The sequence below is a fragment of the Theropithecus gelada genome, chromosome 14, assembly GCF_003255815.1.
Source record: "Theropithecus gelada isolate Dixy chromosome 14, Tgel_1.0, whole genome shotgun sequence".
In the NCBI taxonomy this organism is placed as follows: Eukaryota; Metazoa; Chordata; class Mammalia; order Primates; family Cercopithecidae; genus Theropithecus; species Theropithecus gelada.
Window position 1 is genome coordinate 94,354,398 of NC_037682.1, and position 27,476 is coordinate 94,381,873.

Below are 27,476 nucleotides of genomic sequence, written 5' to 3' on the forward strand. Positions count from 1 at the left end.
CTCAGCTCACTGCAGCTTCCACCTCCCAGGTTCAAGTGATTCTCCTGCCTCAGCCTTCCGAGTAGCTGGGACTACAGGCGCGCATCTCCACACCTGGCTAATTTTTGCATTTTTAGTAGAGACAAGGTTTTGCTATGTTGGTCAGGCTGGTGTCAAACTCCTGACCTCAAGTGATCTGCCTGCCACAGCCTCCCAAAGTGCTGGGATTACAGGCATGAGCCACTGCGCCCAGCCTCAATTTAACTCCTTATAAAGAAGTGTAATTCAAAGCCAGGAAGACTGGTGCATGCATTACTTTACTAATAGGTTTTAAACAAAATTATGTATTTAAAAAATATAGCCACGCAAAGAGATGAAGAGCCATGCAGTTAATGTTCAGTACCAATTATTGTTTAACTCTACTTACTGCTTAACTCAAAGTTTATTCCTAAGAACTTCATACATACATCTGGGAAAAATTATTCATGAGAAATCTTTGTGATACTCAACATGATGGAGTAAGTCATCAATTTTAGTCTGAAGGAAGTAAGTCATGGGAATCCAGAGCAAGCCTGCCTGCTCTATATGAAAAAGGAGTATTTAATGCAAAAGAAAGACAGTAAGAAAGAATGCCAAGTATTCAATGCCAATTGAGTTCATTCTCCTATTCACACTAGAATTTAGACTGAACCCACTGTGAGCCAGACAACTTCATTATGGAAAGACAACAGGAACCCAGAGTTTGGTAGTTGATTTTTCTGACCTAGGTCTACTTTTTTTGGCCTATGTTTTATCTTCTACACCATCTTTTGTTTTTCCAGCTTTTGAAAAGGAAAAAAAACAAGTATTAAAAAATGCCTCCAAGTTTTGTTTTCCTGTTAGTTTTGTTGCTATTGTGCACTTCGTTTTTGGGATTTTTGCGTGCTTTTTCGGTTTGTGTACTTTCCCCCACTGTTTATCTCTTCTAATCCCCATTCATGACTTCCTCCACCTACTCACACCATCCCACAGGCAAATTCAGTATTTCCTGGGTTTTCCCAGAATTTACATGATAGGCTGGTTACTCAACCCAGCCCCATCTCTGTAACCCTCAAAATACAAAAATTAGCTGGGTGTGGTGGCACACACCAGTAATCCCAGCTACTCGGGAGGCTGAGGCAGGAGAATTGCTTGAACCCAGGAGGCAGAGGTTGCAGTGAGTTGAGATCCAGCCACTGTACTCCAACCTGGGTGACAGAATGAGACTCTTATCTCCAAAAAAAAAAAAAAAAAAAATTTTTTTTTTTTACATTTAAAATGTTAAATGTTCCCTTTTATAGTTCACATAGCAATAAAGTACAGCAGTAGTCCTTAATCTGAAGTGGAAGCACTTAATTTGGGTCCTAATTACAACTTTAAGAATGAAGATACACTTCAGGAAAGAAAGCACTAGTGCAGTTCCAATTTATTACTGTATCTGCTGTCTTTAGAGTACAGGGTGTATGAGAGTACATAGTGGTTTAGAATCACTATAGAATTTAAAAAGACCCAGAGACATTAACAAGAATCTACATTCTAAGTTGTCAGAATCTACATTTCTAGCCTCATGTGCTGGGCCTGCTGTTTTTGATGTCTCAAAATACAATTCTTTTACTGAAATATATGTTCCTCAGTCCTGTTTCAGGGCTTCTGCCTGGAATGTTCCTCCCCCTAGTATTTGTAGGGCTGGCTCCTTCCTGTCATGGAGGTCTCAGCTCAGATGATCCCACCTTAGAGAGGGCTTCCCTGACCAACCAATCTGCAGCCCTTCCTAGTCACTTTTTTCCACATTGCCCTCTTTATTCATGGAGATAGATAAGTGCTTTACCATGTTTATTTATTTATTATTATTATTTTTTGAGACAAAGTCTTGCTCTGTCACCCAGGCTGGAGTACAGTGGCACAATCTCAGCTCACTGCAACCTCCGCCTCACGGGATCAAGCAATTCTCCTGCCTCAGCCTTCTGAGTAGCTGGGATTACAGGCACACGCCACCATACCCAGCTAACTTTTGTATCTTCAGTAGAGACGGGTTTCACCATGTTGGCCACGCTGGCCTCACATTCCTGACCTCAAGTGATCTGCCCACCTCAGCCTCCCAGAGTGCTGGGATTACAGCCATGAGCCACCATGCCCAGCTATTTATTTTTAATCACAATCCAAAATCATCATCTTTAGTTGTTTACTTCCTTTTAGTCTATGTCTCTCCACCTGGATATTATCTTCATGAGAGCAGGAACTTATCCATCTTATTTACCACTGTATGCCTTGTGCCTAAAATAGTGACTAGCAGAGTGGGCAGTCCAAACTAATAGCTGTTCACTGAGTAAGTTAGCTTAATATTGCATGATTTTCCTACATTTCATTCCTTTAAACGAAACTAGATGATGTTAAAAATTACCAGCAATGGGTTCCAACATGGCCAAATAGGAACAGCTCCAGTCTACAGCTCCCAGCATGAGCAATGAAGAAGATGGGTAGATTTCTGTATTTCCAACGGAGGTACCAGGTTCATCTCACTAGGGCTTGTCAGACAGTGGGCGCAGCCCACGGAGTGTGAGCCAAAGCAGGGCGGGGCATCACCTCACCAGGGAAGCACAAGGGGTTGGGGAATTCCCCCATCCTAGCAAAGGGAAGCCGTCACAGACGGTACCTGGAAAATCAGGACACTCTCACCCAATACGTGCTTTTCCAACGGTCTTAGCAAACGGCACACCAGGAGATTATATCCCATGCCTGGCTCGGAGGGTCCCATGCCCACAGAGCCTCGCTCACTGCTAGCACAGCAGTCTGAGATTGAACTGCAAGGTGACACGGAGGCTGGGGGAGGGGCGTTCGCCAGTGCTGAGGCTTGAGTAGGTAAACAAAGCGGCCAGGAAGCTTGAACTGGGTGGAGCCCACCACAGCTAAATGAGGCCTGCCTGCCTCTGTAGATTCCACCTCTGGGGCAGGGCATAGCTGAACAAAAGGCAGCAGAAACTTCCGCAGACTTAAATGTCCCTGTCTGACAGCTTTAAAGAGTAGTGGTTCTCCCAGCATGCAGTTTGAGATGTGAGAACGGACAGACTGCCTCCTCAAGTGGGTCCCTGACCCCCAAGAAGGCTAACTGGGAGTCACCTACCAGCTGGGGCCGACTGACACCTCAAACAGCCAGATGCCCCTCTGAGACGAAGCTTCCAGAGGAAGGATCAGGCAGCAACATTTGCCGTTCTGCAATATTTGCTGTTCTGCAGCCTCCGCTGGTGATACCCAGGCAAACAGGGTCTGGAGTGGACCTCCAGCAAACTCCAACAGACCAATAACTGAGGGTCCTGACTGTTAGAAGGAAAACTAAAAAACAGAAAGGGGGCGGAACAAGATGGCCGAATAGGAACAGCTACAGTCTCCAACTCCCAGCGCGAGCGACACAGAAGACCGGTGATTTCTGCATTTTCAACTGAGGTACTGGGTTCATCTCACTAGGGAGTGCCGGACAATCGGTGCTGGTCAGCTGCTGCAGCCAGACCAGCGAGAGCTGAAGCAGGGCGAGGCATCGCCTCACCTGGGAAGCGCCAAGGGGGAAGGGAATCCCTTTTCCTAGCCAGGGGAACTGAGACACACAACACCTGGAAAATCGGGTAACTCCCACCCCAATATTGCGCTTTAAGCAAACGGGCACACCAGGAGATTGTATCCCACACCTGGCCGGGAGGGTCCCATTCCCACAGAGCCTCCCTCATTGCTAGCACAGCAGTCTGTGATCTACCGGCAAGGCAGCAGCGAGGCTGGGGGAGGGGCGCCCGCCATTGCTGACGCTTAAGTAGGTAAACAAAGCTGCTGGGAAGCTCGAACTGGGTGGAGCTCACAGCAGCTCAAGGAAACCTGCCTGTCTCTGTAGACTCCACCTCTGGGGACAGGGCACAATTAAACAACAGCAAAAGCAGCAGAAACCTCTGCAGACGCAAACGACTCTGTCTGACAGCTTTGAAGGGAGCAGTGGATCTCCCAACACGGAAGTTGAGATCTGAGAAGGGACAGACTGCAGGCTCAAGTGGGTCCCTGACCCCTGAGTAGCCTAACTGGGACACATCCCCCACTAGGGGCAGTCTGACACCCCACACCTCACAGGGTGGAATACACCCCTGAGAGGAAGCTTCCAAAGCAATCAGACAGGTACACTCGCTGTTCAGCAATATTCTATCTTCTGCAGCCTCTGCTGCTGATACCCAGGCAAACAGGGTCTGGAGTGGACCTCAAGCAATCTCCAACAGACCTACAGCTGAGGGTCCTGATTGTTAGAAGGAAAACTATCAAATAGGAAGGACACCTACACCAAAACCCCATCAGTACGTCACCATCATCAAAGACCAGAGGCAGATAAAACCACAAAGATGGGGAAAAAGCAGGGCAGAAAAGCTGGAAATTCAAAAAATAAGAGCACATCTCCTCCGGCAAAGGAGTGCAGCTCATTGCCAGCAATGGATCAAAGCTGGACGGAGAATGACTTTGACGAGATGAGAGAAGAAGGCTTCAGTCCATCAAACTTCTCAGAACTAAAGGAAGAATTATGTATCCAGCACAAAGAAACTAAAAATCTTGAAAAAAAAGTGGAAGAATTGATAGCTAGAGTAATTAATGCAGAGAAGGTCATAAACGAAATGAAAGAGATGAAAACCATGACATGAGAAATACATGACAAATGCACAAGCTTCAGTAACCGACTCGATCAACTGGAAGAAAGAGTATCAGCGATTGAGGATCAAATGAACGAAATGAAGCGAGAAGAGAAACCAAAAGAAAAAAGAAGAAAAAGAAATGAACAAAGCCTGCAAGAAGTATGGGATTATGTAAAAAGACCAAATCTACGTCTGATTGGGGTGCCTGAAAGTGAGGGGGAAAATGGAACCAAGTTGGAAAACACTCTTCAGGATATCATCCAGGAGAACTTCCCCAACCTAGTAGGGCAGGCCAACATTCAAATCCAGGAAATACAGAGAACGCCACAAAGATACTCCTCGAGAAGAGCAACTCCAAGACACATAATTGCCAGATTCACCAAAGTTGAAATGAAGGAAAAAATCTTAAGGGCAGCCAGAGAGAAAGGTCAGGTTACCCACAAAGGGAAGCCCATCAGACTCACAGCAGATCTCTCGGCAGAAACTCTACAAGCCAGAAGAGAGTGGGGGCCAATATTCAACATTCTTAAAGAAAAGAATTTTAAACCCAGAATTTCATATTCAGCCAAACTAAGTTTCATAAGTGAAGGAGAAATAAAATCCTTTACAGATAAGCAAATGCTTAGAGATTTTGTCACCACTAGGCCTGCCTTACAAGAGACCCTGAAGGAAGCACTAAATATGGAAAGGAACAACCGGTACCAGCCATTGCAAAAACATGCCAAAATGTAAAGACCATCGAGGCTAGGAAGAAACTGCATCAACTAACGAGCAAAATAACCAGTTAATATCATAATGGCAGGATCAAGTTCACACATAACAATCTTAACCTTAAATGTAAATGGACTAAATGCTCCAATTAAAAGACACAGACTGGCAAACTGGATAAAGAGTCAAGACCCATCAGTCTGCTGTATTCAGGAGACCCATCTCACATGCAGAGACATATATAGGCTCAAAATAAAGGGATGGAGGAAGATTTACCAAGCAAATGGAGAACAAAAAAAGCAGGAGTTGCAATACTAGTCTCTGATAAAATAGACTTTAAACCATCAAAGATCAAAAGAGACAAAGAAGGCCATTACATAATGGTAAAGGGATCAATTCAACAGGAAGAGCTAACTATCCTAAATATATATGCACCCAATACAGGAGCACCCAGATTCATAAAGCAAGTCCTTAGAGACTTACAAAGAGACTTAGGCTCCCATACAATAATAATGGGAGACTTCAACACTCCACTGTCAACATTAGACAGATCAATGAGACAGAAAGTTAACAAGGATATCCAGGAATTAAACTCATCTCTGCAGCAAGCAGACCTAATAGACATCTATAGAACTCTCCAACCCAAATCAACAGAATATACATTCTTCTCAGCACCACATCGCACTTATTCCAAAATTGACCACATAATTGGAAGTAAAGCACTCCTCAGCAAATGTAAAAGGACAGAAATTATAACAAACTGTCTCTCAGACCACAGTGCAATCAAACTAGAACTCAGGACTAAGAAACTCAATCAAAACCGCTCAACTACATGGAAACTGAACAACCTGCTCCTGAATGACTACTGGGTACATAACGAAATGAAGGCAGAAATAAAGATGTTCTTTGAAACCAATGAGAACAAAGATACAACATACCAGAATCTCTGGGACACATTTAAAGCAGTGTGTAGAGGGAAATTTATAGCACTAAATGCCCACAAGAGAAAGCAGGAAAGATCTAAAATTGACACTCTAACATCACAATTAAAAGAACTAGAGAAGCAAGAGCAAACACATTCGAAAGCTAGCAGAAGGCAAGAAATAACTAAGATCAGAGCAGAACTGAAGGAGATAGAGACACAAAAAACCCTCCAAAAAATCAATGAATCCAGGAGTTGGTTTTTTGAAAAGATCAAAATTGACAGACCGCTAGCAAGACTAATAAAGAAGAAAAGAGAGAAGAATCAAATAGACGCAATAAAAAATGATAAAGGGGATATCACCACCGACCCCACAGAAATACAAACTACCATCAGAGAATACTATAAACACCTCTACACAAATAAACTAGAAAGTCTAGAAGAAATGGATAATTTCCTGGACACTTACACTCTTCCAAGACTAAACCAGGAAGAAGTTGAATCCCTGAATAGACCAATAACAGGCTCTGAAATTGAGGCAATAATTAATAGCCTACCAACCAAAAAAAGTCCAGGAACAGATGGATTCACAGCTGAATTCTACCAGAGGTACAAGGAGGAGCTGGTACCATTCCTTCTGAAACTATTCCAATCAATAGAAAAAGAGGGAATCCTCCCTAACTCATTTTATGAGGCCAACATCATCCTGATACCAAAGCCTGGCAGAGACACAACAAAAAAAGAGAATTTTAGACCAATATTCCTGATGAACATTGATGCAAAAATCCTCAATAAAATACTGGCAAACCGGATTCAGCAGCACATCAAAAAGCCTATCCACCATGATCAAGTGGGCTTCATCCCTGGGATGCAAGGCTGGTTCAACATTCACAAATCAATAAACATAATCCAGCATATAAACAGAACCAAAGACAAGAACCACATGATTATCTCAATAGATGCAGAAAAGGCTTTTGACAAAATTCAACAGCCCTTCATGCTAAAAACGCTCAATAAATTCGGTATTGATGGAACGTACCTCAAAATAATAAGAGCTATTTATGACAAACCCACAGCCAATATCATACTGAATGGGCAAAAACTGGAAAAATTCCCTTTGAAAACTGGCACAAGACAGGGATGCTCTCTCTCACCACTCCTATTCAACATAGTGTTGGAAGTTCTGGCTAGGGCCATCAGGCAAGAGAAAGAAATCAAGGGTATTCAGTTAGGAAAAGAAGAAGTCAAATTGTCCCTGTTTGCAGATGACATGATTGTATATTTAGAAAACCCCATTGTCTCAGCCCAAAATCTCCTTAAGCTGATAAGCAACTTCAGCAAAGTCTCAGGGTACAAAATTAATGTGCAAAAATCACAAGCATTCTTATACACCAGTAACAGACAAACAGAGAGCCAAATCATGAATGAACTTCCATTCACAATTGCTTCAAAGAGAATAAAATATCTAGGAATCCAACTTACAAGGGATGTAAAGGACCTCTTCAAGGAGAACTACAAACCACTGCTCAGTGAAATAAAAGAGGACACAAACAAATGGAAGAACATACCATGCTCATGGATAGGAAGAATCAATATTGTGAAAATGGCCATACTGCCCAAGGTTATTTATAGATTCAATGCCATCCCCATCAAGCTACCAATGAGTTTCTTCACAGAATTGGAAAAAACTGCTTTAAAGTTCATATGGAACCAAAAAAGAGCCCGCATCTCCAAGACAATCCTAAGTCAAAAGAACAAAGCTGGAGGCATCACGCTACCTGACTTCAAACTATACTACAAGGCTACAGTCACCAAAACAGCATGGTACTGGTACCAAAACAGAGATATAGACCAATGGAACAGAACAGAGTCCTCAGAAATAATACCACACATCTACAGCCATCTGATCTTTGACAAACCTGAGAGAAACAAGACATGGGGAAAGGATTCCCTATTTAATAAATGGTGCTGGGAAAATTGGCTAGCCATAAGTAGAAAGCTGAAACTGGATCCTTTCCTTACTCCTTATATGAAAATTAATTCAAGATGGATTAGAGACTTAAATGTTAGACCTAATACCATAAAAATCCTAGAAGAAAACCTAGGTAGTACCATTCAGGACATAGGCACGGGCAAAGACTTCATGTCTAAAACACCAAAAGCAACAGCAGCAAAAGCCAAAATTGACAAATGGGATCTAATTAAACTAAAGAGCTTCTGCACAGCAAAAGAAACTACCATCAGAGTGAACAGGCAACCTACAGAATGGGAGAAAATTTTTGCAATCTACTCATCTGACAAAGGGCTAATATCCAGAACCTACAAAGAACTCAAACAAATTTACAAGAAAAAAACAAACAACCCCATCAAAAAGTGGGCAAAGGATACGAACGGACATTTCTCCAAAGAAGACATTCATACAGCCAACAGACACATGAAAAAATGCTCATCATCACTGGCCATCAGAGAAATTCAAATCAAAACCACAATGAGATACCATCTCACACCAGTTAGAATGGCGATCATTAAAAAGTCAGGAAACAACAGGTGCTGGAGAGGATGTGGAGAAACAGGAACACTTTTACACTGTTGGTGGGATTGTAAACTAGTTCAACCATTATGGAAAACAGTATGGCGATTCCTCAAAGATCTAGGACTAGATGTACCATATGACCCAGCCATCCCATTACTGGGTATATACCCAAAGGATTATAAATCATGCTACTATAAAGACACATGCACACGTATGTTTATTGCGGCACTATTCACAATAGCAAAGACTTGGAATCAACCAAATGTCCACCAGTGACAGACTGGATTAAGAAAATGTGGCACATCTACACCATGGAATACTATGCAGCCATAAAAAAGGATGAGTTTTTGTCCTTTGTAGGGACATGGATGCAGCTGGAAACCATCATTCTTAGCAAACTATCACAAGAACAGAAAACCAAACACCACATGTTCTCACTCATAGGTGGGAACTGAACAATGAGATCACTTGGACTCGGGAAGGGGAACATCACACACCGGGGCCTATCATGGGGAGGGGGGAGGGGGGAGGGATTGCATTGGGAGTTATACCTGATGTAAATGACGAGTTGATGGGTGCTGACGAGTTGATGGGTACAGCACACCAACATGGCACAAGTATACATATGTAACAAACCTGCACGTTATGCACATGTACCCTAGAACTTAAAGTATAATAATAATAATAAATTTAAAAAACCAAAAAACCAAAAAAAAACCCCAGAAAGGTCACCCACACCAAAACCCCATCTGTATGTCACCATCATCAAAGACAAAAGGTAGATAAAACCACAAAGATGGTGAGAAACCAGAGCAGAAAAGCTGAAAATTCTGAAAATCAGAGCGCCTCTTCTCCGAAGGAACGCAGCTCCTCGCCAGCAACAGAACAAAGCTGGATGGAGAATGACTTTGACGAGTTGAGAGAAGAAGGCTTCAGATGATCGGTAATAACGAACTTCTCCAAGCTAAAGGAGGATGTTCGAACCCATCGCAAAGAAGCTAAAAACCGTGAAAAAAGATTAGATGAATGGCTAACTAGAATAAACAGCGTAGAGAAGACCTTAAATGATCTTATGGAGCTGAAAACCATGGCACGAGAACTACATGACACATGCACAAGTTTCAGTAGCTGATTCGATCAAGTAGGAGAAAGGGTATCAGTGACTGAAGATCCAATGAATGAAATGAAGCAAGATGAGACATTTAGAGAAAAAAGAGTAAAAAGAAAAACGAACAAAGCCTCCACGAAATGACACTATGTGAAAAGACCAAATCTACATCTTGTGTACCTGAAAGTGACGGGGAGCAGGGAACCAAATTGGAAAACACTCTTCGGTATATTATCCAGGAGAACTTCCCCAACCTAGCAAGGCAGGCCAACATTCAAATTTAGGAAATACAGAGAATGCCACAAAGACACTCCTCGAGAAGAACAACTCCAAGACACATAATTGTCAGTTTCACCAAAGTTGAAATGAAGGAAAATATATTAAAGGCAGCCAGAGAGAACGGTTGGGTTACCCATAAAACAAAGCCCATCAGACTAACACCGGATCTCTCAGCAGAAACTCTACAAGCCAGAAGAAAGTGGGGACAAATATTCAACATTCTTAAAGAAAAGACTTCTCCACCCAGAATTTCATATCCAGCCAAACTAAGCTTCATAAGTGAAGGAGAAATAAAATCCTACACAGACAAGCAAATGCTGAGAGATTTTGTCACCACCAGGCCTGCCTTACAAGAGCTCCTGAAGGAAGCACTAAACACATAGAAAGGAACAACTGGTACTAGCCACTGCAAAAACATGCCAAATTATAAAGACCACCGTTGACAGGAAGAAACTGCATCAACTAACGGGCAAAATAACCAGCTAACATCATAATGACAGGATCAAATTCACATATTAACAATGTTACCTTTAAATGTAAACAGGCTAAATGCTCCAATTAAAAGACACAGTCAGCAAATTGGATAAAGAGTCTAGACCCATCAGTGTGCTGTATTCAGGAGACGCATCTCATGTGCAGAGACACACATAGGCTCAAAATAAAGTGATGGAGGAAGATCTACCAAGCAAATGGAAAACAAAAGCAGGGGATGCAATCCTAGTCTCTGATACAACAGACTTTAAACCAACAAAGATCAAAACAGACAAAGAAGGCCATTACGTAATAGTAAATTACTATTCAATTCAACAAGAGCTAACTATCCTGAATATATATGCACCCAATACAGGAGCACCCAGATTCATAAGCAAGTCCTTAAGAGACCTACAAAGAGATTTAGACTGCCACACAATAATAATGGGAGACTTTAACACCCCACTGTCAACATCAGACAGATCAACGAGACACAAAGTTAACAAGGATATCCAGGACTTGAACTCAGCTCTGTATCAACCGGACCTAATAGACATCTACAGAACTCTCCAACCCAAACAAAATATACGTTCGGCTCAGCACCACATCACACTTATTCCAAAATTGACCACATAGTTGGAAGTAAAGCACTCCTCAGCAAATGTAAAAGAACAGAAATTATAACAAACTGTCTCTCAAACCACAGTGCAATCAAACTAGAACTCAGGATTAAGAAACTCACTCAAAACTGCTCAACTACATGGAAACTGAACAACCTGCTCCTGAATGACTACTGGGTACACAACGAACTAAAGGCAGAAATAAAGATGTTCTTTGAAACCAATGAGAACAAAGATACAACATACCAGAATCTCTGGGACACATTTAAAGCAGTGTGTAGAGGGAAATTTATAGCACTAAATACCCACAAGAGAAAGCAGGAAAGATCTAAAATTGACACCCTAATATCACAATTAAAAGAACTAGAGAAGCAAGAGCAAACACATTCAAAAGCTAGCAGAAGGCAAGAAGTAACGAAGATCAGAGCAGAAATGAAGGAGATAGAGACACAAAAAAACCCTTAAAAAAAAAATTAATGAATCCAGGAGCTGGTTTTTTGAAAAGATCAACAAAACTGATAGACCGCTAGCAAGACTAAGAAAGAAGAAAAGAGAGAAGAATCAAATAAATAGACGCAATAAAAAATGATAAAGGGGATATCACCACTGATCCCACAGAAATACAAACTACCATCAGAGAATACTATAAACACCTCTTTGCAAATAAACTAGAAAATTTAGAAGAAATGGATAAATTCCTGGACACATACACCCTCCCAAGACTACACCACAAAGAAGCTGAATCCCTGAATAGACCAATATCAGCCTCTGAAACTGAGGCAATAATTAATAGCCTACCAACCAAAAAAAGTCCAGGAACAGATGGATTCACAGCCGAATTCTACCAGAGGTACAAGGATGAGCTGTTACCATTCCTTCGGAAACGATTCCAATCAATAGAAAAAGAGGGAATCCTCCCTAACTCATTTTATGAGGCCAGCATCATCCTGATACCAAAGCCTGGCAGAGACACAAGAAAAAAAGAGAATTTTAGACCAATATCCCTGATGAACATCGATGCAAAAATCCTCAATAAAATACTGGCAAACCGAATCCAGCAGCACATCAAAAAGCGTATCCACCACGATCGAGTTGGCTTCATCTCTGGGATACAAGGCTGGTTCAACATATGCAAATCAATAAACATAATACATCATATAAACAGAACCAACAACAAAAAAACACATGATTATCTCAACAGATGCAGAAAAGGCCTTTGACAAAATTCAACAGTGCTTCATGCTAAAAACGCTCAATAAATTCGGTATTGATGGAACGTACCTCAAAATAATAAAAGCTATTTATGACAAACCCACAGCCAATATCTTACTGAATGGGCAAAAACTGGAAGCATTCCCTTTGAAAACTGGCACAAGACAGGGATCCCCTCTCTCACCACTCCTATTCAACATGGTGTTGGAAATTCTGGTCAGGGCAATCAGGCAGGAGAAAGAAATAAAAGGTATTCAAATAGAAATAAAGAGGAAGTCAAATTGTCCCTGTTTGCAGATGACATGATTGTAATATTTAGAAAACCCCATCGTCTCAGCCCAAAATCTCCTTAAGCTGATAAGCAACTTCAGCAAAGTCTCAGGATACAACATCAATGTGCAAAAATCACAAGCATTCCTATACACCAATAACAGAGAGTCAAATCATGACTGAACCCCCATTCACAACTGCTTCAAAGAGAAAAAGATACCTAGGAATCCAACTTACAAGGGATGTGAAGGACCTCTTCAAGGAGAACTACAAACCATTGCTCAACAAAATAAAAAATGACACAAACAAATGGAAAAACATTCCATGCTCATGGACAGGAAGGATCAATATCATGAAAATGGCCATATTGCCCAAGGTAATTTATAGATTCAATGCCATCCCCATCAAGCTACCAATGAGTTTCTTCACAGAATTGGAAAAAACTGCTTTAAAGTTCATATGGAAGCTAAAAAGAGCCCACATTGCCAAGTCAATTCTAAGCCAAAAGAACAAAGCTGGAGGCATCATGGTACCCGAATTGAAACTATACTACAAGGCTACAGTAACTAAAACAGCATGGTACTGGTACCAAAACAGAGATATAGACCAATGGAACAGAACAGAGCCCTCAGAAATAATACCACACATCTACAACCATCTGATCTTTGACAAACCTGACAAAAACAAGAAATGGGGAAAGGAGTCCCTATTTAATAAATGGTGCTGGGAAAACTGGCTAGCCATAGGTAGAAAGCTGAAACTGGATCCCTTCCTTACACCTTATACAAAAAGTAATTCAAGATGGATTAAAGACTTAAATGTTAGACCTAAAAGCATAAAAACCCTAGAAGAAAACCTGGGAAATCCCATTTGGGACATAGGCACGGGCAAAGACATCATCACTAAAATAACAAAAGCAATTGCAACAAAAGACAAAATTGACAAATGGCATCTAATTAAGCTAAAAGAGATTCTGCACAGCGAAAGAAACTTATCAGAGTGAACAGTCAACCTGCAGAATGGGAGAAAATTTTTACAATCTACCCATCTGACAAAGGGCTAATATCCAAAATCTACAAAGAACTTAAATTTACAAGAAAAAAATCAAACAACCCCAACAAAAAGTGGGCAAAGGATATGAACAGACACTTCTCAAAAGACATTTATGCAGCCAACAGACACATGAAAAAATGCTCATCATCACTGGCCATCAGAGAAATGCAAATCAAATCCACAATGAGATACAACCTCACACCAGTTAGAATGGCGATCATTAAAAAGTCAGGAAACAACAATTGCTGGAGAGGATGTGGAGAAATAGGAACACTTTTACATTGTTGGTGGGACTATAAACTAGTTCAACCATTGTGGAAGACAGTGTGGCGATTCCTCAAGGATCTAGAACTAGAAATACCATTTGACCCAGCCATCCCATTACTGGGTATATACCCAAAGGATTATAAATCATGCTGCTATAAAGACACATGCACACGTATGTTTATTGCGGCACTATTCACAATAGCAAAGACTTGAAACCCACCTAAACGTCCATCAATAAGACTGGATTAAGAAAATGTGGCACATATATACCATGGAATACTATGCAGCCATAAAAAAGGATGAGTCCATGTCCTTTGTAGGGACAAGGAAGAAGCTAGAATCCATCATTCTGAGCAAACTATCACAAGGACAGAAAATCAAACACCACATGTTCTCACTCAGAGGTGGGAACTGAATAATGAGAACACTTGGACACAGGAAGGGGAACATCACACACTGGGGCCTGTCGGCACGGGAGTGGGGAAAGGACAGCATTAGGAGATATACCTAATGTAAATGATGAGTTAACGGGTGCAGCACACCAATATGGCACATGTATACATATGTAACAAACCTGCATGTTGTGCACATGTACCACAGAACTTAAAGTATGATAAAAAATAAAAAAAGACACACGCACATGTATGTTCATTGTGGCAGTGTTCACAATAGCAAAAGACTTGGAACCAACCCAAATATCCATCAGTGATAGACTGGATTAAGAAAATGTGGCCCATATACAACATGGAATACTATGCAGCTACAAAAAAGGATGAGTTCATATCTTTTGCAGGGACATGGCTGAAGCTGGAAACCATCATTCTAAACAAATTATCCCAAGGACAGAAAAACCAAATACCTCATGTTCTCACTCATAGGTGGAAACTGAACAATAAGAAACTTGGACACAGGGTGGGGAACATCACACACCTGGGCCTGTCGTGGGGTGGGGGGAAGGATAGCATGAGGAGATATAGCTAATGCAAATGATGTGTTAAAGGGTGCAGCACACCAACATGGCACATGTATACATATGTAACAAATCTGCATGTTGTGCACATGTACCCTAGAACTTAAAGCATAAAAAAAAATTACCAGCAATTTTCAGACGCAATCTCAAAAACATGAGTTGAAAACAATTAACTCTGAGGAGTTGAAGCAGTTATTTTAAATGTACTATGATTTCTTTAGTTAGAAAAATTCTTTCCTACATCAAATCTCTAGAGAAAAACCAGTATTGATATCTCTATGTCTCTCTGTGTATCTATCACTATTTGTATCTATCACCATTTTAATCAATCAATCATCGGTATCACCATCAGGCCAACTGGTTCCTATCTTTGATTGACTTACAAACTCACAGAAAGTTTCCATCTAATATTCTTTTCACACATAAAACATTTTATCTAAAATAAATAGAAGAAGGTAGTGTGACATACGGGATTATATATCTGATAAATTCTTTCCACTTCAGTAGGACTTTCATTGTTGCAATTAGGGGTAAAAATTGGAATACAGAATAAGCTGTTCCCAAATTTCTACTGCTTTCTTCTGTAGAAATCTAAATGCAAGACAGGTCCAAATGCTCAAAATTGTGGTTAAAAGTTCAGTAGTGCAGAATTAGATTCAACAAAGGATAAAAGGAAAAGGTACCTAATAGTGTAATAAAATATTTTTAAAATAAGACCTTCTCACAACTACCCATCTCTGCTATGTCTATGGAAAAAACTAACCCCACTAGAGTGGCCCAAATGACTATGCCAAGGATGAGTAACCAAACCAATAGCAATCATAATAGATGGAACATACATGATTAAGAGAGAAACGGCTTTGGAAAGGAGTTGGTGCAAGTTATGTCCAAGCAAAGAGCTTCAGATTGGATGATGGTAACCCAATCCTCTCAGATCCCTCTTCGTTGGGAAGCATCAATGCTAGGTGATCAAGGAGACAGCTGTATCCTGAATGATACTGAGCTGCTGTTCTGGTTACTGATGATATCTGCACTCCCATCTAGACCATGCCACATTTCCTTACATCCTTGCCCAAACCCATTATGAAAAATAATCTGGGCATGTGTCTTCCTTGTACTATAAAGTGTAAATTCATCCATCCACAGAATCTAAAATATAAATACTCTGACTACAAATGAAATAAGCGGAAATTATTTTCTCTGTAAGATGAAAGTGTGTCAAACAAGTCCCTGCAGACAAGAATGTCAAAAGTATAGCTGTCTTCAAATAATGATTAGGGGACATAAAAAAGAACTGTTATATGTAACTGAGTGGTACACTGGAAAGCAACCTCCATTCCTGTTGTTTGACTTGAAGTACCTATGTTACTGTATAAACAGAGAACAGCTGTAATAATGGGTAGGACTGGAGCACAAACCAGTACATATCTGCAAAATGTATATAATAGTGTTTTGACAAGGCAAGTCAGCAATTACAAAATATGTATTTCGTTCCACAATTGAGTTCAACCAACCAAAAATATACATATTCTGCATACCTACTATGCACCAGGCATAGAGTGAGATGTCAGAACGAATAAATCATAGATTTCACTCTCAAGGAACTCAGATGGAGACCAAAACAAGAGAAAAAAAGATTCTCTGAAACTCCAACGTGGTGAGTCCTATAAAAGTGATAGACACCCAACATTCTAAGTTGTACTGCAGGCAGTCTCCGCTTTTTCCGACAGTACATTCCTGGAATACACATCATAATGGAATTTGCCAAACATGCTATTTTCCTAGTGAGAGGAAATATGGTGCCACAGAAAGTGTACTAAATAAATAGCACCAAATAAATTGGTAAACAGTATGTTCAAAGAAACAAAGCTTCAACAATGGTCTTGGTAACTAAACACAGTTAAGCATTCATCCCGTAAAAATACACAAACTTAACATGTTTCAAAAGTGTTTTCAAGATACAAAGAGGAATGCAACAGTTAGGAGAAGTATAACACATTGTGCAAAAACATTTTTAATAGTTGTATTACCTGTTCTCCTTCTAGAAAAATTTGAGGCAATGCTTTTCTTCTCAAAAAATTTCCCTGTGCTAGAAGGCGCATTTGAAATCATCCCACTGACTCTGGAGCTGCCCTCAAAGTACTGAGTTGATTTTTAATAATCATTCACAGTGAAAAGCACTTTTTAAAAGTAAGGCCATAACCCATTTCAGACAGTGTGATAAAGAGACATAGGTTTTAGAATACAACTAGGTTTCAAATCCTGAATGTGACACTTAGTGTCACGTGATCTTGGGCATTTCCTAACCACTCTTGAGTTTCAATTTCCCCATGTGTAAACCAGAAAGGACACCCCCTCACCGTGGTTAGATTAGTAAATGTATGAGGAGTATCTTGTAAGTTGTATGCATTCAATAAATGGTATCTATTGCTAATACTACTGTCTTTATGTTTCTTCTACCTCCTTTGTTTACCCGAGGTTAAAAGTTTAGTGCAGAATTAGATTCAATAAAGGACAAAAGGAAAAGGTACCTAATAGTATAATCAAATTTTTTTTAACTAAGACCCTCTCACTACTACCCAACGATAACCACTACTACATTTTGGAGTAATCCATCTAGACTTTTTTCCTCTCAATGAAAATGTTTCCTGTAGAATTACTAAAACTAGAATAAAAGTATGTCCTGAGTATGTACCACCAGACACCAGTTGAAAAGGCAGAGATAATGAAAGAAAGAACAGCAGTAAACCAAGAACATAAACTAAGTGAAACACTGGGATGCTGCACAGAAATAAAAACTCCAGCAAGCTGCAAAGCAGCATGAATGTACTTAGCGCCACTGAGCTTTACACTGAAAAAAATGGTTATACATTTTATGTCATGTATATTTTGCCAATAAATAAAAAACAAAAAGCAAAAACCCCTAGAAGTTAAGGCTTGGTCCATTTTGTATTCTTAGAACCTAGAATGTGCTAGCTCATTAGAGTCAATATTCCCTGAATAAAAGTAAACAAGTTAGCGACAGAATTGGCGTACCTTTTTCTAGTTTCCAACTCAGTCAACTGTGAAGATTAAGGGTAGTGAGAAGATAACTTAAAAATTGTTTACAAGAAACATACCTTGATGATTTACTACTGATATTGATGACATCAGCCTGGTTCTTGTATCTTTCCATGCTAGTGAACTCAGAGGCCCAAGGCTTTGTCCCAAACTAAAATCACAGGGTAAGGGCCTCACCAAGTGTTTGGGTTGAGTCTGTCTAATGGGTGAAATGTAAGTAGGGTCTCCTTAGAGTCAGCAGAGGTATATTAAGGCTGCCACGGCTGACTAGTTTAGAGTGATTTGTTTCATCAGCAAGACCTGCAGACTTCTGTACCGACATTTCATATCTACAGGCAAACTACAAAAGCCCCACATCTAAAAATGTGCTTCAAAAATTTGTAACATGAAGGCCGGGCGCGGTGGCTCAAGCCTGTAATCCCAGCACTTTGGGAGGCCGAGACGGGCGGATCACAACGTCAGGAGATCAAGACCAACCCGGTGAAACCTCGTCTCTACTAAAAAAATACAAAAAACTAGCCGGGCGAGATGGCGGGCGCCTGTAGTCCCAGCTACTCGGGAGGCTGAGGCAGGAGAATGGCGTAAACCCAGGAGGCGGAGCTTGCAGTGAGCTGAGATCCGGCCACTGCACTCCAGCCTGGGCCACAGAGCCAGACTCCATCTCAAAAAAAAAAAAAAAATTTGTAACATGAAATTCTGATACACTTTTTGTTTTAGAGTTTATTCACATCTTTACAAGACTGAGAAAGACTAATCCAGCGAACTATCACTTACTGATGTCTACTATAGGGCAGTAGGGCAGGTCATAGCGATTCATGGGTGGAGAACTCAGGGTTAAAACAGGTCAGTGAATCAGCTTACGCCTACTTCCCTAGCTGTTATTACTTCATGTACCCTAGACAAATGAAAATTTGTTTTTTTAATCTTTTAAAACTCACCTGTTGAGTTAGCACTGGAGTTGTGTGGAGGCCCAGAATTCTCTATGTTTGCAGATGCTGTAAAAATAAAGAAATATCCTGTTATGAAAGAACATATAACTAAGAATACTGGCAATGTGTGGTTTTCTGCCTAGGGGGAGTGGGGGTAGTGGTGTCGGGAGGGTAGATTATTCCACAGGAAGTTCTACTTTTGCCCCTGTTGTTATGAAACATATCTTGAAGCTGTCACTAAAAGGGACTGTATTATCAGGTTTTTCAAGATAAATATCTAGCTTATGTAACAAACACTTACATAGTACTTACTATGTACCAGCCACTGAATGCAATAGCTTTGCCAAAATTCATTCACCCACACAACTGGGGACAGATGGACCAATTTCTGCCACTGACAGCTCTGCTCTTATGAGTGGAGGGGACCATTTCAGGAGAGGCCCTTTCTACTCACAGGCATCTCTAGGTCTTGCACCACCCCACCAACACCCCTAATTTCATACAATGGAGGGATAAAATAGGATTTTCTTATTTAACTGCAAGCCTTCTCAGTACAGTTCTAATTTTTAAATTAGTACCTTTAGATTTGGAAAACATGTAAGAGATTTCTATGTCCCAATTGAGCAACTTTTCAGAGTGCTTTATTCGTTTTGAGTTTTTGTCTAATGAAGATTAAATATGTATACCACATAGGAAGAGAGCAAGTGTATTATTGTGTCCTTTTCACAAAGATGAACTCTCCCACACTTAAAAAAAAATTCTCAAAGTACAAAGAAAAACAGTAACTTTGAAGGATTTATCTTTACTTCTTGGGCAAATTTCTTCTTTGTGAGAATTTCTTCTTCTTGATGGGACTATCATCTATTTATCACAAAAGAATACAATGTAAGATTAACTTGAAAAAGATCAAGGTCAATAGACTATGTAGATGTATTTAGCAGCAGATAGCAAATAATTGCCAACATTATTAGGTGCTTACCACAAGCCAGGGTTATGTGCATTAGCTCATCTAACCCTCTCAACAATTCTTAGACAGGAGTATTGTTTTGCAGACAAGAACTGAGGCCCAGGAAAGGCCACCCAGATAGAAAGTGGCAGAGACTAGAATTGGACCAGATTGTTTGATTCCTAAGCCTGCAGATATGAGTGCCAAAATGCAACTACTGATTTTCTACTCGAAACCTGCTCCTCCCCCAACCTTCCCAATTGTTGCATTACCAGCTGCTCAACCCCAAAAGCAAGAGGTCATCCTTTGATTCTTCTCTCTTCCTCATCCCACCCTCCAATCCATCCGCAAGTCATTAGTCCCAAACCCCAACAGATCTAGAATCCACCTTTTTATCTCCATTGCCACTCACCATCATCTTTTGGCTGGGCTAACACAAACACCTGTTTTTGTTTCCACGCTATTTTCACTCTTACACGATGATTTCTTAATTTCTTGGCAACTTATTTGAACCCTTGAATACAGCCATTTTCAAGCCACCTCAATCCTTGCATTTTTCAGTTACAAGTCAAAAAAGTCCCTTCTTTCCACAAAGGTTGTTCAAGGTGGGTTTCTGTCACTTGCTACTAAGAGTAATGACTAATAGCCTCCCCTCCCATCCTGTTAATGTTAATGCCATTCTTTGGAATACTACAATAAATCCTGTTCACTGATTTGCAAACGTGCTCATAGTCTCCCTCCTCCAACTGATATTTATAAAGCTATGCAGCAGACTGTTAAGAATATTTTAAAAGCAGAATTTCAATAATGTTTTTATCTTCTCCCACAATATTCTAGGCAATGGTAGTACTGTGGAATACAAGCATTATCTACTTCAAGAGCCATTATCAACTAACGTGGCTTAGTGGTGAAATGGTTAATTGAAAATTTGGATTCTGATCTGAAACCAAACATGTATTAATTGTTTTACTTGCCATAAATTAGCTTACTTATCTATAAAATGGGGACAATACTGTGAGGATCCAATGGGATGATTTACGGACCTAAATTAGTATAGTGTGGGATGCAAAGAAAATGTATCCAGTAAAAATCAGCCATACGAGTTTTAGTATGATTGCTAAAAATCACTATACTCCGTAATGACATTGTATACAGATTTCACTATATATGAAGACTTGGATTAACAGTTACTAGCTTTTTGATAAATCTTCTACTGTTACCTTTTAGTCTAGTTGCAAGGTGACATCATAGTCTGTAGAAACAGATTCCACCTCTGGCTGGTTATACTAGTTTATGAATTCAGGGCTCTCCTACTACAGAGCATTTTAAGTTTTCCAAATGGGACTAACCTCTAGAAAGACATTAAGTAATAAACAGAACAAACAGTGAGTGTTAAAATAGGACAAAAAAAAAATCTGTGTTATGAGGACAAAAGAAAGAAAAGCATGGTCACTCACAATTACTGTAACCGGTAATTCACTGGAACAGTAAGGTTTATCTTCACAAACACAGCAACAAATTTTTTAAAATGGAGACCTCACCTCATGAAATAATTGATATAAAATGAGGACCAAGATACACGATGGACATGATTTTACCACTTTTCTTAAATGATCTCAAAATTAGGTCTGCGAAGCCAGTGTGTCACATGCACAATTAAGCAAACAAAAAAACTTCAGCAAAACGAAGAAAAATGAATTCACCCAGATCATTCCAGAAAAAGCAAGTGTTGTGCCTGAACCTTCCAGATTTACAAACTGCCTTCTTTTTCTCTTGCTGGATAAAACGAACCTAAGGCTAAATATACAGTGGATGGACAGAATTCAAAACCATGAAAACCTTGGTTCACTTAAAGTTAACTTATCCTGGTTTACTGACCATTACGTAGGGACCTGACTTCTGTAACAGTTGACCAAGGAGAACAGTATTTACACAGCAAATCCCAACTTCCTGGTTTCATCCAAAAAGGGCTGTTTAAAGTCTCCAAAAGGCCAAGGGCCTAAAAGGAAACAAATTCCGCCCTACACAGAAAAGCAATGTCAACATCGTCCTGTTACGACCTTACTAGCGACGACGCGGGCCACCGGCGACCGTGCAGCTGTGTCCTTAACGCTGCGCAGCTGCCGCGCGCCGCGGCCGGGTGTTTATGGCACACGAGGGGTGGAGAGCGCCCCGCCAAGAGGGCAGCGCGCCTCAACTGCCGCGAGGGCGGGGCGCGCTCCCCAAAGTCTCCCAGCTAGCTCCAAGAGCTCCGAAGTCTAACTTCGAGTGTCAGGGGAACCTTAAGACTGTAAGTCATCTGGATAATGCTGCATAATATTAGACCATGAAATGCCGGGGAGACGCTTGAAAAGCTCCCCAACTAACTGGGAGACGTTTCCGCGGGCCTCGGTAGACATATTTTTCAACTCAGCTAATCTTGTTTACAAACGGAAGCCTTAGATAAACTCTAACCTCGGCAAACATTAACTTCAGGGAAAGGCTGTAAAAACCAACTTGTGGTAACTCAACAGGTTATGCGCACCCGTCCCGGCCTGAGGCCGCCGCTTCCAAAAAGCGAGAGGGGAAGCACCGGGCAATTTCCTCAGCAGGCGGCCCCGGAGCCAGCGGGTGACTGGTCCAAGCCTCAGTTTCCCCTACCCCGCCCGGTCACCTCCGGGTCCGTCCCGAGCGTTCGGCCAGAGACACGCGGAACTTTCTGTACCAGAGCCCAACTTGGGAACCCAAGCCTCGGCAGCGCGCTGCGTCCCACGAACGGGGCTGGCGATCCCCGCGGCCACTTACCCGCCATGGGTGCGCTTTCATGGGCGGCCCCCAGAAGCGCTAGCACCTGCAGCGTTCCCAGGAGCAGCGCGGCCCAGGCACCTCGCGCGCCGAGCCCCATTGTTCCAAGGGCAGAATGCGGCGGCCTCGTGGGTTCCCAGCCGAGGTGGCGGCGGCGAGAGCGGCTCCTCTGTGCAGCCGGCGCCGGCTCCGCTTCCCCTTCGGCCTCTCACGTCTCCCCCTCCCGCCACTTGCCCCCCCGAATGACCAAATAGGGCGCAGGAGCGGGACCTGGAGGGGGCGTCGCGTGCGGGGCCGGGCTGGCTGGCGCGGGGGCGGGCTCGGGGTTCTGGGCGTGGCGACTCGGCTCCCGGCCTCCCTCGCAGGCCCGCGCCTGGGAACCCCAGAAGCCGCGAGCCGTTTCCTTTCTCTTCGGAAATGGCAGTTTTGTTGTCCTGGATGAAGGCGAACGCCGCTGCCTCTCCGAATGCTGAGCACGCCGGCTTCGCGGTGCCCGGAAGGAAGTCTTTGAAGAGTAGTTTTGCGGGCAGGAAGGGGACAGGGGTGCGTGCGACTCAGAGTGAGAGGGAGGAGTTGCAGGGCAAGGGCGGGGAGTAGGGGGAGGTTCTGGAGAGGAACTTGAGGGGATGGGATTCACTCTAAGGAGTCCCGGGCGGTTGGAGCTTTCCCCTCCCGTGACCCAGCCCAAGGGGGAAGTGCAGAAAAACAGCTCGACAGATTTGTTGCTTAAATTCAAATGTAAAACACCTACGATCTCCTTATCCCAGTTGTACCTCATCTTCTCCACGGGTTCCTTGTATCTCTGGATAAGACAAGAGATTAGTGGAGTGGGCGGGTGGGGGCGCCCGCAGGAGATGGTAGCAACTCTCACTGAAATACAATAGAGTCATGGAAAGCGGGGGTATGCATTAATCCAACCAGCTTCTTCTCTCCTTGGGCCCTGGTGTCCCACTTCGGATGAAATGGCTAGTTTTGAACAGTTTTTGGCTGAGTTCCTCTTAAACCCTTGGTGCCAATGCTAATCACTTGTCTTGACTTGAAGTGCTTGTAAAGTCTGCATTTTCATTGTGCTCAGAACTCTGAAGTGACAGGTAGCGACCTGTGGCTGATGCATGAGAATAACAAAGGCTGAGTCCTGGCTTGGGTGGGAACCCTCAGCTGGAGTAGAAGACTGAAGGATCCAGGGAACCTAAAATCACAGGGAATTCCCACCTGCAAAGGTCTTAATGTTGCAGATCTTTGGCACCTGAGCCAGATTTCATCTCATAAAGGCCACATTGCAGTTAAGTTCTCAAAACTTATGAGAAGTAGAACTTTCTCGTGTCAGGCAAATCCATCATTACCGAAGTCTGACTGGTCATAGAGATTAACTGAGACAATCTGTCCTAAATTTACAGACTTCCATCTGTGGATTCAATCAGCAAACCTGCAAATGTTTCCCCAGCATCTATCATGGACAAAAAGCAAGCACTGCACATTTCGGTTTGGGTTACTGTATTTAACTGGGGAATCTGGTTTAGGAATAAACTGTTCGGTAACTACCCCATTATCCAAGCATTTCACAATCTAGGCCCAACCTCTCTTTCCAGCCTTGGTTTTGTTGCCCATGGAGAAATGGTTCCTGGCATTTGCATACATTGTTCTTTCCTTCTGGAATGTTTTCCTCTATTCTCTTCACCAACCCACAGCTAATACTTCCTTTAAGGCTGAGTGTACTTACAGCCTGGGAATCTGGGGTGGAATCAGAGGTCTGGATGTTTATATCCCCACCACATTCAAGTGTTGAAACCTAATCCTCAAGGTAATGATAATAATATGTGGGACGTGGGCAGGTGTAGTGGCTCACGCCTGTAATCCCAGCACTTTGGGAAGCTGAGAAGGGTAGATCGTTTGAGGTGAGGAGTTGAAGACCAGCTTGACCAACATGGTGAAACCCCGCCTCTACTAAAAATACAAAATATTAGCTGGGCGTGGTGGCACATGCCTATAATCCCAGCTACTTGGGAGGCTGAGGCACGAGAATCGCTTGAACCCGGGAGGTAGAGGTTGCAGTAAGCCGAGATCACGCTGCTGCGCTCCAGCCTGGGAGACAGAGTGAAACTTGTCTCAAGAAAAAAAAAGATGTGAGGCTTTTGGGAGGTGATTTGGTTGCTAATGAATGGAATTTATGCCCTTATAAAGGAGGCCTGAGGGAACTTGTTTCACCCTTCTGCCCTGTGAGGGCACAGCAGGAAGACGCCATCTATGAGGCAAAGGGCCCTCACCAGACACCAAATCTGTTGATGCCTTGCTCTCTCAACTTCCCAGCCTCTAGAACTGGGGCAAATAGATTTCTATTGTTTATAAATTTGTTTATAAAGTATCCCATTTAAGGTATTTGTGTTATAGCAGCAGAAACAGACTAAGACAGTGTGGAAAACAACATATTTACTTGGACAGTTTTTCCTGGAGACTGACCTGTTGGAGACACCTTCAGATCTCTGCTATCTGATTGCCACACCACAGTGAGTGGGTGTGCCCAGCTTTGCTTTGATACTGACAGCTCAGTACTGTGGGTTGCCCATGTTTTTTCTAGTCTGAGGAGAGGGGGAAGAGCAAGGAACTGTGTGGCCTTTCTGCTCTCTTGGAAACTCTGTTGGGAGGACTAGCCTCCCAGGGAAGTTGTACTCCTAGTTGTGCCTCAGGTTCAGCCCCCATCACTGTACCAACATTTTACTTTGGTGATGTGAAAAGTTAAAAGAACAGCATGGGCAGCCCTTGGCCGTTTAGGTCTCTCCTCCTTTCCATCCTCATGTCTAAATCCCTCTCTGTAACCTCACCAGACCACTCGAAGTTTTCCACATATGCTGGGGCCTTCATGCCGCTGTGTTCTTGCTCCTGCTTCCCTTTGCCCATGATGCCCTCTAACCTTTTCTTTTGGGTAGTAGAAACTACCTGTTTCAAGATTTCCTTCATATCCCATCTCCCCAACCATCTGGGCGGATTTTAGTGATTGGATCCCTCTGCTTATACATTGATCAGCTGGGTCCCTACCCTTGTTCTCTGTAAAATATTCTCCACATGGCAGCCAGTGTGATTCTTTTAAAATATGTCAGATTATGCCATTCCCTTGCCACTTAACAGAGTCCAAAACCATGGCCTGCAAGGACTACATGACATGGTCCATGGCTGCCCTTTCCACCTCTTTTTCTACTCTCTCCTTCACTTCTCAGCTCCAGCCTCTTTGCAGCACTTTAGAAATGTCAAGTCAGTTTCCATCCCAGAAACTCTGTACTTGCTGCTTCCTCACATCCTTCAAGACTGCTCATCTGAGGAAAGTCCTTCTTGAATACCCTAGTTTACAACTCTGTTTCTCTTTGTGGCATCTAGTGCTGTCCATCATTATGTTCATTTATGTGTTTATTGTTTGTCTTTCCTACAAAAGTACAAGTTCCATGACAATGAAAAAGTGAATGTACATTTAGGCCTAGTGCCTATTGCATATTACTACTGGATTCATGTCATACGAATCACTTCCTTTTATTTTGAGACAGAATCTTGCTCTGTCGCCCAGGATAGAGTGTGGGGGCACGATGTCAGCTCACTGCAACCTCTGCCTCCCAAGTTCATGCGATTCTCATGCCTCAGCCTCCTGAGTAGCTAGGACTAGAGGCATGTGCCACCATGCCTTGCTAATTTTTGTATTTTTAGTAGAGATGGGGTTTCCCCATGTTGGCCAGGCTGTCTTTGAACTCCTGACCAGAAGTGATCTGCCTGCCTTGGCCTCTCAAAGTGTTGGGATTACAAGCATGAGTGACTGCACCCAGCCTACTTTCTTTTATTTAGAGCTCAAATTCCCAGCCTCCATTACAACTGGGCTTAAGAATATAACCTAGGCTTTGCCATTCTGGCCTATCCATATCAAACTTAAATTCAGGTATGAGCAACCAGAGGATAGTGGCTTGTTTTGGAGCTCCTTTCCTTGCTGGTATGAATAGCCCTAATAGCCAGGCGGCTGGCTTTGTTGGCAGCACTAGCAGTGACATTAGTTTCTCAGTGGTTGCAACATTGAGTTTCTGATGTAATAGTGGTATTGACAGAGAGCTGCAATGGTGATAGTTTTCTCGCTGGGCTAGTTCTGCAGTGATTTTGTGCATTATTCCTAAAGGCATGGGCCCAGTCTTGAATCTCTGCACCTTCCAACACACCCGAGAGCTACCCAGTATCTTCAATATAATCTTTTTCTGCTATATCGGCAAGAGTCAGCAGCTTTTCTTTCGTACAACTAAGGATCCTGACTCTGTATGATTGTGCGTCTTTTTCCCCACAGTGGGCTACAGTCTCCATTAGATGATTCACCAACTATTTATTGAGTGAGTGCTTACTACGTGATGGACAATGTCCTGGCCAGAGCTAACAGTATAGTGACAGGGCAGATACATACATGATTACACTAGAGTGTAATCAGTGCTATGAAGTGATCATGGGAAGGCACACATTGGAGGCACAGTCTATGTGTTCATCTTTGTATTTGAGGCTCTAGTGTACTTCCATCATATAGAAGCATTCAGTTTATATTTGTGGAATGAATTTTGGGTGGAGACAAATAGGGCAGCAAAATGCTGGTGTCCTTCTCCATCAATAATATTCTCTTTGCATCCAACCTATATTTCCTGTATGTCTGAGTCTTTAACTTAGGGTTACCTGAGGGCG

General features: G+C 42.2%; 1 protein-coding gene across 1 annotated transcript in view; it reads right to left on the reverse strand.

Annotated features, from left to right (window-relative positions):
• The window catches only part of TMEM123 (transmembrane protein 123), a 61,188-nt gene extending 37,862 nt beyond the window's left edge, over nt 1-23,326 (reverse strand). Inside the window, exons 1-2 of the mRNA XM_025355878.1 lie at nt 22,785-23,326; nt 19,064-19,120 (exon numbers count right to left, since the gene is read on the reverse strand). Coding sequence (XP_025211663.1) covers nt 19,064-19,120; nt 22,785-22,884 — 157 coding nt within the window. The 5' untranslated portion in view covers nt 22,885-23,326. The remainder of the gene's footprint in view (nt 1-19,063; nt 19,121-22,784) is intronic.
• Nucleotides 23,327-27,476: the final 4,150 nt, after the last annotated feature.